This window comes from Microcebus murinus, chromosome 1, assembly GCF_040939455.1.
Source record: "Microcebus murinus isolate Inina chromosome 1, M.murinus_Inina_mat1.0, whole genome shotgun sequence".
Lineage (NCBI taxonomy): Eukaryota > Metazoa > Chordata > Mammalia > Primates > Cheirogaleidae > Microcebus > Microcebus murinus.
The window spans coordinates 137,758,417-137,774,296 of NC_134104.1; the positions used below are offsets into that span (position 1 = coordinate 137,758,417).

The 15,880-nt window shown below is 36.8% G+C and overlaps 1 protein-coding gene across 7 annotated transcripts in view; it reads left to right on the forward strand.

The window, feature by feature from the left end:
- The window catches only part of RBMS3 (RNA binding motif single stranded interacting protein 3), a 675,854-nt gene that overhangs the window by 551,680 nt on the left and 108,294 nt on the right, over nt 1-15,880 (forward strand). For 5 of the 7 annotated variants that reach the window (XM_076005939.1, XM_076005920.1, XM_076005915.1 and 2 more), the window contains 2 exons: nt 9,496-9,592; nt 11,863-11,913. In XM_076005939.1, the coding sequence (XP_075862054.1) occupies nt 9,496-9,592; nt 11,863-11,913 (148 nt within the window). The remainder of the gene's footprint in view (nt 1-9,495; nt 9,593-11,862; nt 11,914-15,880) is intronic. The other 2 variants (XM_076005926.1, XM_076005925.1) reach the window with 1 other exon arrangement.

Here is a 15,880-nt window from a genome sequence, read left to right on the forward strand (position 1 = left end):
GGCAGACACAGTCTTTGCTCTCCTACATTGCAGCAATAGAAATTGACATTAAAATTTTTCATTATTTATACAAAATAAGCATCCAACAGTGAATGGCAGGGTGTTATAAAGAATCGAGTCTTGCTTGGGTAGTTAGCTAAAACTTGTCTGAACAAATGATGCCTTGAGCTGAGCTCTGACAACATTTGATGACTGGATGTTATATTTGATGTCAGAAGAGAGAAACAAAAGTGACTATGAAATTTTAATCCTGGCAGGACTAAAGGTAAGGAAAGAAGTGTGGCAAGATGACATGCTCAATTTTAAACATGCCTAACTCATGAGACTCACTAAGACAAAATGATCATGAGTCATTTGTAAACATAGAACTGCTATTGGGAATGATACCTTCTTATGCATTGTTCCCTGATGTACAATGTAAAATTATCTAAAAACACAATTTCCCAAATACCTGTACTTGAGGTTTCAGTTTCTAATCTGAACAGCCAAAGGTGAACTTTGGGCGGTGCCAGGTTCAAGGCAGTGAGTACTGTCTAGCACACAATGAACATTTTTCCTTTCTCCTGAAGATTTCTACCTCACATTTGAAGTCACCACCTCTAGCCATATTGAAGATTTCTGGAGGTGCAACTGTCAACCTTAAATCATCTGAAATATGACATATCTTTATCTATACCTTATATTAACAATGTAACATTGTATCCTTTGAACTATTTGAACAGTTGTAAAAGTGGTTCACCCTCTGCCTCTGCCCACTTAAATCTTTACAACAATGAATATTTTCCTTAAGAAACAAATTTGAGAAGCTAAGGATACCCAAATTATTGATTTTATCTACTCTCATATTATATTATATTATCTCACATAATAAAGAAGTATATTCCACTGAAATTGAGCTTATCATCTTCCCTCTCTTCATTTTCTTTTCTTTCTGCTAATGGTACCACCGGTCCTTCTGGAATTAAAGTCCCTCTCTTTCATACTTCCCTGTCTACTGAGTATTTCTTTCAGCCTGTGCATATACTTAAGACTTTGCCACCTACAAAGAAGGTAGAAGCAAAATAGTCCTTTCCTACCAGCAGCATCACTTCTAGCAACCACACTGTGTTAGGCTTCTCTTTACTGAAAAATATCTTCAGTTTTCTATAAAAATTTTCTTCCCTTATTCTTCTCCTATTAGCCTCTTCGAGTAGAAATTTTAGTCTAAAACTTACTGGAATTTTCCTTGCTGATGTCCTCCATGACCTTCACATTGACCAGTTGTAACTGACACTTTTAGTTACTGTTTGAAGCTTTGATACACTTGACTTTTCTTTTTGTTACCATTTATACCTTTTTGAAACTTTCTTTCCCTTGGATCCCACAACCTCATGCTTTGCTGTTCCTTCTTACTCCCCACTCTTACCGCTCAGTCTCTTCTGATTCCTCTTCTACGCGCTTTCACTCATCTTTCTCAGGACCTCGTTTATTCTCACTGTTTCTTCTTTCTAGTTGATGTCATCCACTCCTCTTGCATCCAGGAACTGAAGACTCCCAAGTTCAAATCTATAACTGGCTGCAGAGATCTACCATCTATGTTTCTAACCGCTTATTAGGTATTGATGCTAGATGTCTCTGTCCCAAACGGAGGTCATTATCTTCACTAACACTTCATAATACAAACCACACAAATTCGAACAAAAAAGCTACATATCAAATTATTGTTTCCTTTGTTTAAAAGTCACTCTAAAGCTGCAGTTCCCAACCGCTGGGCTGCAGACCAGTACAGGTGCATGGCCTGTGATGAGGATGTGAGCAGCGGGCAAGTAAGTGCAGCTTCATCTGTATTTACAGCTGCTCTCCATCGCTCATATCACTACTTGAGCTCCGCCTGCCATCAGATCAGTGATGGCATGAGATTCTCATAGGAAGGTGCACCCTAGTCTAAACTGCACATGTGAGGGATCTAGGTTGTGTGCCCCTTATGAGAATCTAATGCCTGATGATCTGAGGTGGAGCTGAGGCGGTGATACTCAGCCTGGCTTTAGCAAGTTGACACCAGGGAAACCATTTCCTTTCCTATCCATGAACCCAGTTTGTCCCCATGGAACACCTTGACCTGATTCTCTTAAATACAACCTCCAGTTTCACCTAAAGCAGTCAAACTGCCTGTGAGTTTCTCAGGTCCTGAGATAAGATTGAAATTTTAAAAGCCTTGGACTATCTATTGTATTGTTGGTAACAAGAAGATAGAAATTGTACATAGTGAAATTCAAAGAAATAGGAAGTTTGTAGCTAAGTAGTATTATTCATTTGATATTTCTTCATAGAGATTAATTTTTAAATGTTTTGACTTTATTATCATCTTTGACTTTATTACTTTATATGGTAACAACCTAATAACAGGGCACTAGTAGAACAACTATTTTATGCATATAAGATGTCAACCACAAATATTTTTTCTACATACTGTCCCTTGTATTAACATTGGCACCTGCCTTTTACAGGTATGGAAACTGATTTAGATAGATTTAGATAGATTACTCTATCTACCAAGCAATATAACATGATTGTCCAGAATAGAGTGTGTTCTTCCCTATTTGCATTGCTATATTCTATCTAACAGCTGAAACTAACTCAAAGATAAGTAACCTAACAGAGAGACAAATATTTATTACAGTAGGGATGAGGCTGGTCTCATTTTACATATAAAAACTGGTATCCAAAGATATTTTTGCAACTTATTCCAATCCAGTCAATTTTGTTAAACATTACTTAATGCTGAGGCAGTTGAGTTCAACAAACTTTTTTTAGGCATCTATTGATTATACTGTTGAAAATCATTTTTGTGATAAAATTTGAAAAACAAAATTTTGCATCATGTTGACAATAGACATGTATATGACTCTAATATGAGATAGAATGCAAATATTAATACTATTGCCAGAGAAGCCCAAAGTACTACAAGATTTATCTATATATTCACTTTATATGTATAAAGTATTTCTGAAAGAGTACACAGGGAAAAGTGAAAATGGGTCTCTGGAGAAGGCCAATGAAGTCCTGGGAAACAGGAACAAGAAGGAAACTTATCTTTCACTATTAACCTTTTTATATTTTTTCAAAAAGAAAAATAAAGAAAATTAATTCCTTAGGACCACATAGGAAAGGCGGTTGTGTTCTAAGGAGGAATTTGGAAGGCTTCTTGATAGTGCTCTGACATGAGCTTTTCTTCTTAGAAAGATGCCACATCCTAGCTAAAGGACATATTTTATGATCTTATGGTATCCTGTAAGTGTATATTAAGCCATAGGGCATTCTTTCTGAGTATCATAAGCAAATATGTATCTGCATTGTAGCTAGTAGCTCAAACTGCATAAACAGTTAAATGTTCTGAATTCCATAACCTCCACATTATTACAAAAATATGAAACTGAAATAAAGACTCCCAAATTTAGCTTGATTGTTAGCTAATGAGGAACAAACATTTTGTAACTAGACCATCGGTGTATCTGTGCTGTTTGCATTTGGGCAGTAGAAAATATCAGTTCTGTCATCTGCCTGAATCTATTCAAATTATCACTTTAAAAGAATTAGTTCCGTGTCACTTCTATCTAAGGCTTTGAAGGTTAGAGTGAAGAAGTATCTGTGTCACAACTGAGAAGTAAAAACCTTTGTACGTTTTACTATAGGCTAACTTATGGGAATAAAAACACCCATTCTTCTTCTGGAGCTATTCAGCAAAACTCTATAATTTGTTTTATACTAATGCCTTACTGCTTCTTTAGCAGTCCAATATAAAATTTCATTCCTTTCAAATATGAGGATTGGAGGTGAGGAATAATCCCTCTCATATTCAAAATCTCATCATTCCTGTGCCCTTTTCAATGAAAGCTGCTGTGTAAAATCCTCTTGGATTGTTTTATTTGAGTAAAATGTATTCTTATGGGAGATCTGAATAAGAATGTTTCCTATAGCATTGGTTTGTCAGCTGTTTTATATGGGCATTTGATATTAAGTGATACAGAAGCCTTGCCTTATTACACTAGGAAAGGAATCTAATGTGAAGGATATGTTGGTATTATAATAAAAATGACCAACAGCTTATTAATCTTGTGCTATTGTATTACCCTGAGGATAGTATTCATGGTTCCAACTCTAACACTATTGCCTGTGGACATGAAACACAAGCCAGTGCTGTTTATTTCAGTGTGCAAATAGGATTTTATATGTTTTTTCTACAGTAAAAACATTCTACCCTAGGGTTATTGATATATTCATGTTGATTTTATTGTCAGTGAAATAAGAATTCACCATATTACTACTGACTGCCAAATCCCTGAAGATGATTTTTCTGCAGGCAAAATAATGTCCTATTAGTGACCTAGACTTTCATTTTCTGGACTTCTGGAGGACACGTGCCTTTAATGCCAGAGAACCAAGTAATTCCTTGCATTCTTTTAAGTTTTTCGAAGACCAGCTTAGAGTTCTATAGATCATATTTAGTTAACTCCTCTTCACCACTTTGGCATTTGGTATTTCTTTCGTGTGAAAGAAACTTCTGCAGAGGTAACTAGCTCATATGCTTAAGGCAAGGTTTCTCAATCTCAACATTATTAACATTTTAAGCCCAGATCATTTTTGTTGTGGGAATTCCCCTATGCATTGTAGCATGTCTAGCAGTATCTCAGACATTTACCCACTAGATGCCAGTAGTTCCCCCTCCTCTCATAGTTGTGACAACTACAAATGTCTCCATGTTGGGCATGTGTCTCATGCCTGTAATGCTAGCACTTTGGGAGGTCAAGGCAGGAGAATCATTTGAAGCCATAAGTTTGAGACCAGCCTGGGCAATATAACGAGATTCTTTTTCCCCCACAAAAACAAAATGTCCCCAGACATTGCCAAATGTCTGCTGGGGGCTGAGGGACAAAATCACCTGTGGTTTAGAACCACTGTGCTAAGGGCTAAGGATAAAAAGGGCACTTGGTATACACATAATGCTATGTGAATCTTGGCAAAGAAATAACTCTTAAGAGAGTAAAACTATTCCCAGGAAAATAGTTTATTAAACAATTCACTCCCCATTTTCTGTAATAACATTTACAAGGCATAATATGTATGTTACCAAATACAAACACATGTTTAGAATTACCTTATTTTGTTGTTATGGCTAAAAAGTTCCATCAATTTTCTCTTTTCTGTTCCACAATAACATGACACCTCAGCTTGAAGTATTTATTTGGATGTTCTATTTTTTTTTTTTTTTAACATGATGCCTGTGTGGAAGTGTTTTCAAACCCATGATGGACACATGGCAGGGACTGAGCAAAAGCTACAAGATTGGAGAACACATTTTGCAGTTCTTTCTTTGGAGTGTGGCCCTGTGTATTTTCTTTAGATATGGTACCTGTAAGCTTCAGATGCAATAGTAGCATCCCTTGTCATGGTTTAAGCAAGGCTTTCCTGTAAATTCATCTGGTTTATGTTTGGACTTGAGAAGAGCTTATTTCAGAATACCAGAATTAGGGGATCAAGACACTGCACTGAGTCCATTCTTCCCAGTATATTTTTCATTGTAAATGACTCTGACTTGAGTGGCAGTATTGGAACTTGCTGGTAACTATGAAATATAATTCTTGTTTGATGGATAGGATTAGAGCAGATAGACCAAAAATGCATTAAATTTTCCCCCAAGGGTTCTCTTTGCTAGTATCAGTTTACTTGGCTGGTTTCTTTATGTTTCTGCTCTCTGTTTTCCCCACAGAATTTCCTGTAAACTCTGCCTGTCAATCCAATCTTTATTGCTTTCATTTCTAATACTCCAATTGGTACATTTTTACAAAACAGATCAGCCACGCTAAAATGTGATGTGCAATTTGCTCTGTCTGTATAAGACGCTGAACCTGGGTTTCTACCAGAAGTTAAACCACTGCACAATGTCTGAGAAGGACTGTTTGCTGAGTAGTCTTGGTTGCCTCTGATGTCATTGTGAGCCCCAAATAAGCCATTCTGTTCATTGCCTCATAAATAGCATCTGTCAAAGATAAGACCTAAAGGGAATTTTTAAATGCCAACCGTGATTTTCATAGGAAAGGACTATGTTCCGTAGTTACTAATGTCCTTGCATGCTCAGAAAGCAGGTCCTTAGTTAAGCTTCTATTGAGCATTTACAAATATGTGATGTTTGTCCATCTCAGGGCTCTTGTCTCTTGATTTCCTACCCATTTCAGGGACCCATTTTCCATTCTCCTGTCATCTTGGCACTGACCATCCTGTACTATAATCAGCACTGAATTCCTTAAGCTGTTTTGCATTTATTCATTCATTGGACATGTAGTTATAGGTTCTGTTTTAGGCAACAAGGCTGATATCTCCTCAACCTTCTTGGTGCTGACCTTATAGAATGAGCAATAGTCAATAACTACATTGTGTTTGTCAGCTCGGGGTGCTATAACAAAGACCCATTGACTTAGTGGCTTAAATAACAGAAATTTATCTCCTTGCAGTTCTGAACACTAGACATTCCAGATCAAGCTTTTAGCCAATTTTGGTGAGGGCTGTCTTCCTGGCTTGCAGATGGCTGCAGTCTTGCTTTGCCTTCACATGGCCTTGGCTTAGTTTGTCTATGTGTGAGGATAGACAACCAGAGTGAGTTTTCTGGTGTCTCTTTTTTTAAGGACACTAATTATATCCCTTCAAGGTCCTGTCCTTATGGTCTCATTTAACCTTAATTACTTCCTTAAAGGCCCCATTACCAAATACAATCACACTAGGGGTATGGGTTAGGGCTTCAACATATGAGTTTGGGGGGGGGGAACACAAACATACATTCCATAGCATACATAGAGAATTTTTTTTAAAATTACTACTTCAGATAGTGATAATAGCAATAAAAAAAAAATTAGGATACAGGGTTTAAGAGCAATTGGGGCAGAGATGGCAGCTGGTAATTGAGATAGTTGAGTGAGACCAAAAATGAAAAAGAGGCAGCCGTATGAAGATTTGGAGAAGTGAGCATTCTAGGTAAAGAGAATTGCAAGTTCAGTGAACAGATGGGAGTGAGAATGATGAGATCATGGCACAGAAGAGAGTAAGTGTGGTTGCATTCTGGTTGACTGCGGGGAGAGGGGTAGGAAAAAACATATCAGAGAGGTAGAAAGTTACCTGATTGCACTGGCCAGTACGAGTTCAAATTTGGTTCTCACTGCAATAGAAAGCTTTTGGAGGGTTTAGGCTGATTAGTGTAAGAATAAACTACAATTCAAGTGAATAAATAAAGAAATTCTATAGTATGTTTTAGAGTCTTTGTTCTATACATATTAAATGCTCAGTAATTTTTTAAATTGGAAGAATGAAAGCTTTCTTACATGGTAATTGTCTTTTTTTCTTACAGTAAAATTAATTAGGTATAATTTATATGGAGTATATTCACTCTTTTTAGGGTACAATTCTATGATTCTGAAGAACAGACACGAGCATGCAACTGCTACAACAATCAAGATATAGAATAGCCACCGCCCTTCTATATTTCCAAATTTCCTCATGCTCCTTTGGAATCAGCCCTTTCCCCAATCCCACTATAGTTTTGCCTTTTCTGTATTGCAATACAATGAAATTATATAGTGTACAGCCTTCTGAATCAGACTTCTTTCATTTAGCGTAATTCACTTTAGATTCATCATGTTGAATGTATCAGTAGTTATGTCCTTTTTATTGCTAAGTAGTGTTCCATTGTGTGGATGTACCACAGTTTATTCATGGATTCAGTTAAAGGATATTTGGGTTATTTCCAGTTTGGAGCAAGTACAAATAAAGCTGCTATAAACATTTGCATGAAGGTTTTTGTGTAGCAAAAGTTCTTATTTATCTTCAGTTAGTACCGAGGAGTGGGATTGCTGGGTCATATGGTATATGTATGTCTAACTTCACAAGAAATTGCTAAGCTCTTTTCCAAAGTGGCATACTGTTTTGCTTTCCCACCAGCAATGTGTGAGAGTTCTACTTTTTCTGCATTATTGTCACCACTTAGTATTGTTTTTTTTTTTTTTAACTTAGTATCATCTTTTGTTTTCTTGCCATTCTAATAGATGTATAGTCAATGTATTTTTCTTAAACTTCACAACTATAAACTTAGGGGTCCAGTGTGTATGGAAATAAGGATGTACTGTATAATGAGGTAATTTTTTTATCTTTACTTTTTTTTTAATCAAAAGAGTATGCCCTTATAAACTCCTTGTTAAGAGATAAAGTAAATTTAGTACTATAATTCCATAATTGCTGCTTGAAGACTTATAGTAACTCAAAATTGAACATTGCATTCTGCTAACCTTAAACCCTAGATATTCTACATTCAATGAGAGTCTTATGGAAGGCTTTCTTAGAAAAATAACTCATGGAATTCTCTACTCAAAATATCAGTGACCATGAGGCTTGATGAAGACTTTGTCCCTCAAATTATACTATTAAAAAATACTATTAAAAATTAAGTTTTGCTAAAATACAGAAAAGTAAAGTAATAATATCATTATTCCTGATAGACATTTTTCCAGTTTATCTTCACATCACTTCCATATTCCATCTCAGGCAATCTGGTTTCATAAATTCTGTGGCTGGCCACTCTAGCCTTTCACTTATCAGCAAGACATGAAGCAGGATACATGATTTAAAATTCAGCTGAAGAATTTGAACATTAGGTAACTTATGGACTCTACAGTATAGTCTGAGCAGAGATGAGCTTGCCACTATTTTCATATCCAGAACCAACCCTTTAATAGATCTCCAGGAGGATCATCCATCCCTCTTCTAATTTGGGAATTCCTGACCCCATCTGATATCTGTCTATAACTGTTCAATTAAGGGCTCTGGGCGATTAGAAAATTAAGTGCTTTTCACAAAGTCTACAGGGATATATCATACAGATCTAATATCTCCACCAGTGCCTTGATTAAATCAAAAAACATTCTTGTTCCAACCTTAACAAAAATTATCCTCTTTCTTCTCTTTTCATGGAGAAAGTATTTTCTGCATGAGGGCATGGGCCCAAGCCTAGCACAAAATATCCAGAACTTTCTAGAAACTGATCCTTATTTCCTGAATGGGTAGATGCAATTCCTGTGTGTGTAACATCATCCACCTTTATACAGCTTAGTGTTTTTATTTTACCTTTCTTTCAAAGAGCTTTCAAATGACATTGCCCTTAAAAAAAAAAAAATAGCAATGCCTATGGCTCTTCTTCTTCTGTTGGTTAAAGACTCATTCACTTGGCATAAGAGAGAGATTTTGTGTGGCTAATTTTATAAGATGACTCATCATTGTCATTTTGTTCAGAACAATTTATTTCTTTTAGTGGAATCAGATACTGTAAATCTCCTGGATGCTCCTGTTAACAGTTGGTGGAAAAACATGCGGGTAGAAATCTGTCTTTCCCAGAGGTGCTTGATGGCATTTGATTAGCGGCCAGGCATGCAGCAGCTTCATGAATCTTCTTTTTTTTTGTTTGTTTTCTGTTTGCAGATTTTATTCTTCACCGTACAGTATTGCAACCAACCGCATGATTCCACAGACATCTATCACGCCATTCATTGCTGCTTCCCCTGTCTCCACATACCAGGTATGTCCAATTTACCTGCACCTCAGGAGAGATCTTTCCTTGCCAGTAATACACTATTTAGAGGCAAAAAGGACATAGGTGGAATTAAAAGAAAAATTTTCCTTATATACTTGAGTCACATCTTAATGCAATAATGCTGAAGTTATCAATCAGCCTATACTTTCAAAGGCCTGTTTGCATCAATTCACTGAATACTAAGATCCACTATGCTTTTCATTCTTCCCGCTGAGTTTTCATGATTACGCTACTTTCCAACCAACATTATTAACACAGCTCTCTTACCACTGGGAAATTATTTTTTTGTTGTGTGTTATTTTGGTTGTTCACATTCCCTATTGTGTCCTTTCTAAAAGCACATTTCTAGCAATTCGTTCCCTCACACCAGGATAGTTTATCATTGTCATCTCATTTTGTCCTGGTTGTCCCTGGTAAAGCTACACAGGCAGATGTGTAAATCATACTTCCCAAGAAATAGAGAAGATTACCAAACTGGTAAAACATTGTTTCTACTCTCTATCCTTACTTCATTCTCAGTTCCAGAACCAAAAGAGACCTCAGGGGTTCCGCATGTTGAGATGCTGGAAAATCTGAGCCTCCGTGTGTGTCCTAAACCAGATGTCGTAACCAGTTAGTTCCAACTACACAGGTGGATTGAAGTAGTCACACTTCTTCCTCAAAAAAAAAATTTGAATTGTATTCCTTTGAGTTATCAAATATGTGATATTACTCCCTGCTGTTCTCTACCTAATATTGTTCTTTAAACAAGTCTTTCAATTCTAATTAGAAAATGCCTATAAATGCTGCATGTAGAAAGAGTCTAGTGTCATTTTTTAAAAGTTTGGAGAGAGAAAGAGAGAGTGAAAGTGTGTGCATGCATGTGCTTCTCTATATTTTGCAGATCCTTGGGGTGGATGTTGTACAATGAGTAAAGCTGTAATGTTGCTGACTGTTACTAATTCGGTGAAGTTTCACCTTATTCTGCCACTACATTTCAGGATGTCCCAGCTGTCAGAGCATCAAACTTGAGACTATATGTATTTTCCCTTAACTGATTCCCCCTGCAGCAGATCATTTTCATTCTTTTACTGCACTCAGACTCTTGAAACGTATCCGTGGGCGAATGGAATAGACTTTTGTTTGAATTGGATTAGAGGGTCGCCGAATGGCTGATTTCTTAATTGCCTTTCCTTGGGACCCCTGAGGACATGTGCAGGTGCTGTCCAGTTTTTGTACTTCCCACAAGCCTGTCTGGTTGTAATGTGTGTGTGTGTGTGTGTGTGTGTGTGTGTGTGTGTGTGTGTGTGTGTGTTTGTATTTCCTCTTTTTTTTTTTTTTTCCTAATCTTGGCCTCTGTTTGAGCCAAGACCACCCATGGAGCCACAGTGTAGAGCACTTTGGTGACAGGAATAAAATATCCACAGAAAAGTGATTTTACTTGGGAGGGCTCATAAGTGGAATTTAACTCCAGCTCCCTTTTCTCAAAAAGGGATTAGAGCAATTTCCTATGTTGCTGATTCTCTCTTTTCACCACTATTGCTTTTTTAATCCAAAGTGCATTGGCAATTTTGTTGATATGAGTATATTGAAAAACAAAGTCTTCGGGGTTCTCTATGTGACATTCAGCTTATAAAGGCTGACTTTCTCATTTGGCTGACACATGGTACATATAAGAACAGTTGGCTGGCTCAAATACTCATTTGTATTTGTCATACCAATTACCAAGAGAGGAAAAAAAAATTGCAAACTTGCTTAACTTGGGTTTAACCCAAGTCACTCCCCCAAATTTCTGGTTTATCTCTTTAGTTCTTACCATAACTTTTACCACTTGGACATATTTCCAAGATGAGATCACTTGAGCATTTGAAGTTATAACTGGTGACAGAAAAAGAGGAAGTCTTAGCAGTCAACTATGGCTTCCTTCATTACTTCCCAGGGCATCCCCTGGGAGTTGACCTCCAAATGGTCTCTGAGGCCTTCTAAGACTTTAGTCTTCAACATCAACCTCAAAATATGTTCCAAGACTTAGCTTGATCCGTGCGAGCACTGAAGCCAGCTGCAGTGAAATGAGAAGTTGCTTTACATTTTACCATGTTTCAGGGACCAAATTAATCAAGTCTAAGAATTCCCTTTTTATCCTTGGTTTTGAGCACCAATTAGCTGTAAAGTCAGATGGACTCCACTTTCTTATGACCTAGTGTGACTCCACTGAACGCAAGAACCAAGTTCTCTCTGTGATTGCCTTGTGCTAATAAATGCTGTTTGATGCATAGGTCCAGAGCACTTCATGGATGCCTCATCCGCCATACGTTATGCAACCAACAGTAAGTGTTCTCAGTCACCTGAGGCTAAATGTTTCTATTATCCAAGTGCAAGCTTTTGGAATGCATAGAAGCTTTGGGGTAAAGCTTTTATTATATTCTGTAACTCGCTCAGGCAGCCATTTTCTCCAGATAAAAAGCTGTTCCTGAAATTCTACAAAAGCATGTACAAGAGGGAGTTAGAGATAGAGAGAGTAAGAAAGAGAGAGAGCGAGAGAGAGAAATAGTGAGAAAACTTTATTGGAGGAAATAGCAGTCAACCTCCCAAGCTGATGCCTGTGATTTCTTATGAACGAGGAATTTCTGCTTCATGCAGGAGCTCAGAACTCTGGACAAGTAAATTCATTGTAAAAGGAAAGTCTTTTTGTTTCTCTTCTCTTTCTGTTATCCTTTGTTTTCTTTAGCCGCATTTTAATGTACTTTGGGGACAATTTTAGGTATCATGGCCAAGTGTTGATTTGAAGTGATATATTTCAAATATGAAGGTAGTTGTCTACTACTAGATGGATGTAGATAAATAGCTAGGTGGATAAATATTGTTTCTATTAACTAACTATAGCTGTTCTCTTTTTCTGTAGTGGAAAATATCTTCCAAAAAAATATATTCAAACTCTATTTTCTACTTGCTAGATTTTCCATCTCGTGGCACAATATTGCATCAGTTTCAAGTGAAAAGTATGACAAACTACATTAGAATCCAGACTGGAGGCTAATGACTCCATTTATCTTTGTCTAGGTCTTCCAGGCTTTCTAGCTCTATAGAAGCACAAGATAGAGGTTTCAATAGCAACACACTCATGAGAGTGCGAGACAGGGAAAAGTACCCAGACTGGAAGTTGTGTGACAGGGTCTCTGGTGACTCTCCTGGGAATGCCTTTGTTTCCTCATCTGTGCCTTTGTTTCCTTTTCTGTCGCTATATTTAACAGTGCTTTTGGAAGAATCAAATAAGAGAGCATATGTGAGAATAATGTAGAAAGCATGGCATGCTATGCATAATTATTACTATTATCTTTATTATTATTGAATGTGTTAGTTGTACAAAGAAGAAACAATGCTACGTTTTACCCCCTTTAGAAGATCAGTTTAAGTACAGTAGCACATATTAAATACCAGGGAGCTAAATATGCAGATGTCCGTTTCCTGGACTCAGGATCAGAGAATCTGGTTTTTACATTTGGGCTTTGTCCATTTTGTTTTTTAAATATGGAACTTTCCATGTTGCTCTTGACACTTCAATAGTTTGTTTTTTATTTAAAGAATAAAATATATGTAGCTTACCACAGCAGAATTTTGGACCATAATTTGCAAATCCCTCTATTTACTATTATTTACACACCTTGGGGGGCTTTCTGAGTTCATCTGGTCTATGTTCTGCAAATCATACCAATATGCAACATATCCAGGCTAAACTTTTCTGTCCAAGTCATAAGGTAAAATTCAATATGTGCTGCCAAACCAATATATAGCATAGCGCAGACTGAGCCAACAAAGAAAAAAGGAAGTCTTGCCAAGTTCTAAAGAGGAGACTTTCTAGAAGGAAACAACCACCTTCTAAAAAACATAATGTGTTCATCTACAGATCACTAATCTTTAGTCCTCACACTGAAGCTCACCATCATCTCTTTGTGGCCAAAAGGAATGCACATCTGGCAAAGTTGGAATATTTTGTCTAAGTATGTAAGAGTCTTCAGTATTTCTAGAGAAGTTAGAAGGGAAGATAGATTATATGGGTCTTTATTTAAACTGTAACACAGGACATTAGCAAAGATTTTAATATACCTCCCTCTTTACCCAAGCACAGCTTCAGCCCTATGTTTGCATGTATTATTTCTCACACATCTTCCTAGAGCAATGGGGGGAGGGGTGTCTGTGTGTGTATGTGTGTGTGTTTTAATTTGTCCCTTTGGATATTCCTTGCTGTGGCTTCATCTCACTGATATTATATCACTGCCCATGACTAGATTGTGCATCATATTTGGACTTAGGCAACTAGGTTTAAACTGTAATGTTTATGGCTGGGGCGGATTCCTGGAAAAAAGAAGAGACTGGGCCACCCACCACTTTTGTTATCTTTAACATAAAAAAAACTACTGTCATGGAAACAGGGAGTTTATACCATCAACTGCTCTGTAGCAGTCTTGTTGTGTATATTGCATAAGTAACTTTATCCAACTGGCCTTAGTTTCATCATCAAAGTATGGGTTAAATTAACCACTCTATGATACTAAAATATAAAAATACTTAAGCCATCAAACAGCAAGAAAAAAAATGCATAGATCTGATAAAAATAAATGAGGAGCTTGATGATTAATAGCATGGGTTCTTGATTAGACTCATTGGGATAGAAAACTCTTCTTAGCTATAGGGTGTTGGGCAATTTATTTAAACTTCCTGAGCCAGTTTTCTTATCTGTAACATGGACATAATAATACCTGAATAATTATGTGCTTTGCTCATTGAGTAAAATAAAATATTAAAGCTCTTAAAATAGTTCCTGGCAAACAACAAACAATAAATTATTATTGTTATAAAAGTAGACTTCTCATTATGCTTCACATTAACCCAATTATATACAGTGAGTGCTATTATAAGAAGAAAATGGAAAATAAGAAACTTATTGAGAATCACCTATTTTTACGACATTCATGATGCTTATTCAACTTAATATGCTAATGGGTTTGGTAGAGAGCGCCTCTGTGGCTATAAATAAGACAAATTGCTTAGGTTGGTACTTACTTCATTTACTTACAAACCATCTGAGACCTAAAACTTTAAAAAAATGCCCATTGTGTACCTCCTTTATCAGTAATGGAGCCTACTTTACAAATAAATTCAAAATGTCAATATCCACATCTCAAATATGTTGCTAATAGTTCTAATTTGCTTGCAACTTTTCTATCACATTTTTCTTTTCTCATTTTGAGAGAATCCCATGCATGAACTCTCACTGTTAGAGGCATCACCATGCTGACTCCTGAGGTGGGGTCCTTCAGGTTCTCTCTCAGGCTTGACTTGAAGGGCTCTAAGGTCTCAATCAGGTTTGCATCTGAAGAGAAACACAGTGCTTCAGCAAAGTTTTCAAGTAGAGCACAGTGCCCTTGGACTCTTGGCTAGGATGGATAAATGGGTAAACTGGAAGGGTGACAATTGGTAGGACAGAATTGAATGATGCACAGAAGGAAGGGGAACAGTAAAGGCATGAGAGAGAAGAACAGAAAACATAGGTGCATAGTTTGCTGAAATTTGCCATTTAAGTTTGTTTCTTTGGAGATTTAATTTTCTAATTAGAATACAGTGTACTTTTTTTTAGATTTAGAAAAATACTCTGGGAAACGGTACAAAAGTCTCACATGGTTTATAACCATCATCCTGGTATTTGTGCACGATAAAAAGATCTCTGTTATTGGACCTTGGGACCTTTTTGGAGCTCCTGGAAAGGTGTCAAACCCCACTTAGGGAAGCAAGAGCATTTTTGTTTGCACTTTGTCATTGATCACCTGAACAGACTCTGAGGAGAGAGCACTGTTAGGCTAAATTAGGAATTCCCTTTTTGCTGTGAAGAAGTAAAAATGCTGACTTTGTCAAAGCAATTGGTTATTTGTTTTTGCTTCTCAGCGCAGGGTTCTGCACTGTACTCTGAAATCTTACCATTACACTGACAGAATTTTAATAGTTGATGGATCACAGCAAATATCTACACTACAGAGCAGCATGTCACATTGGAATGTCATATGAATGCACAATTGAAATTCCTATGTTCCAGCACATTGGATATTTTGTTACATCTGTGCTACTGACAAGGAGAAAAGATGATAGTTTCCAAGAGGATATAGTTCCATTCCCTTAAATTCTATGTAGGCTCATTTGAATCATAAATCTTTTTTTCTTCATATGGTTAGTGTTATATCATCTCAGGGAGAAAGGTCAGCTTTCATTTTTGCTTAATTACAAATTGGTTATCTAATTACA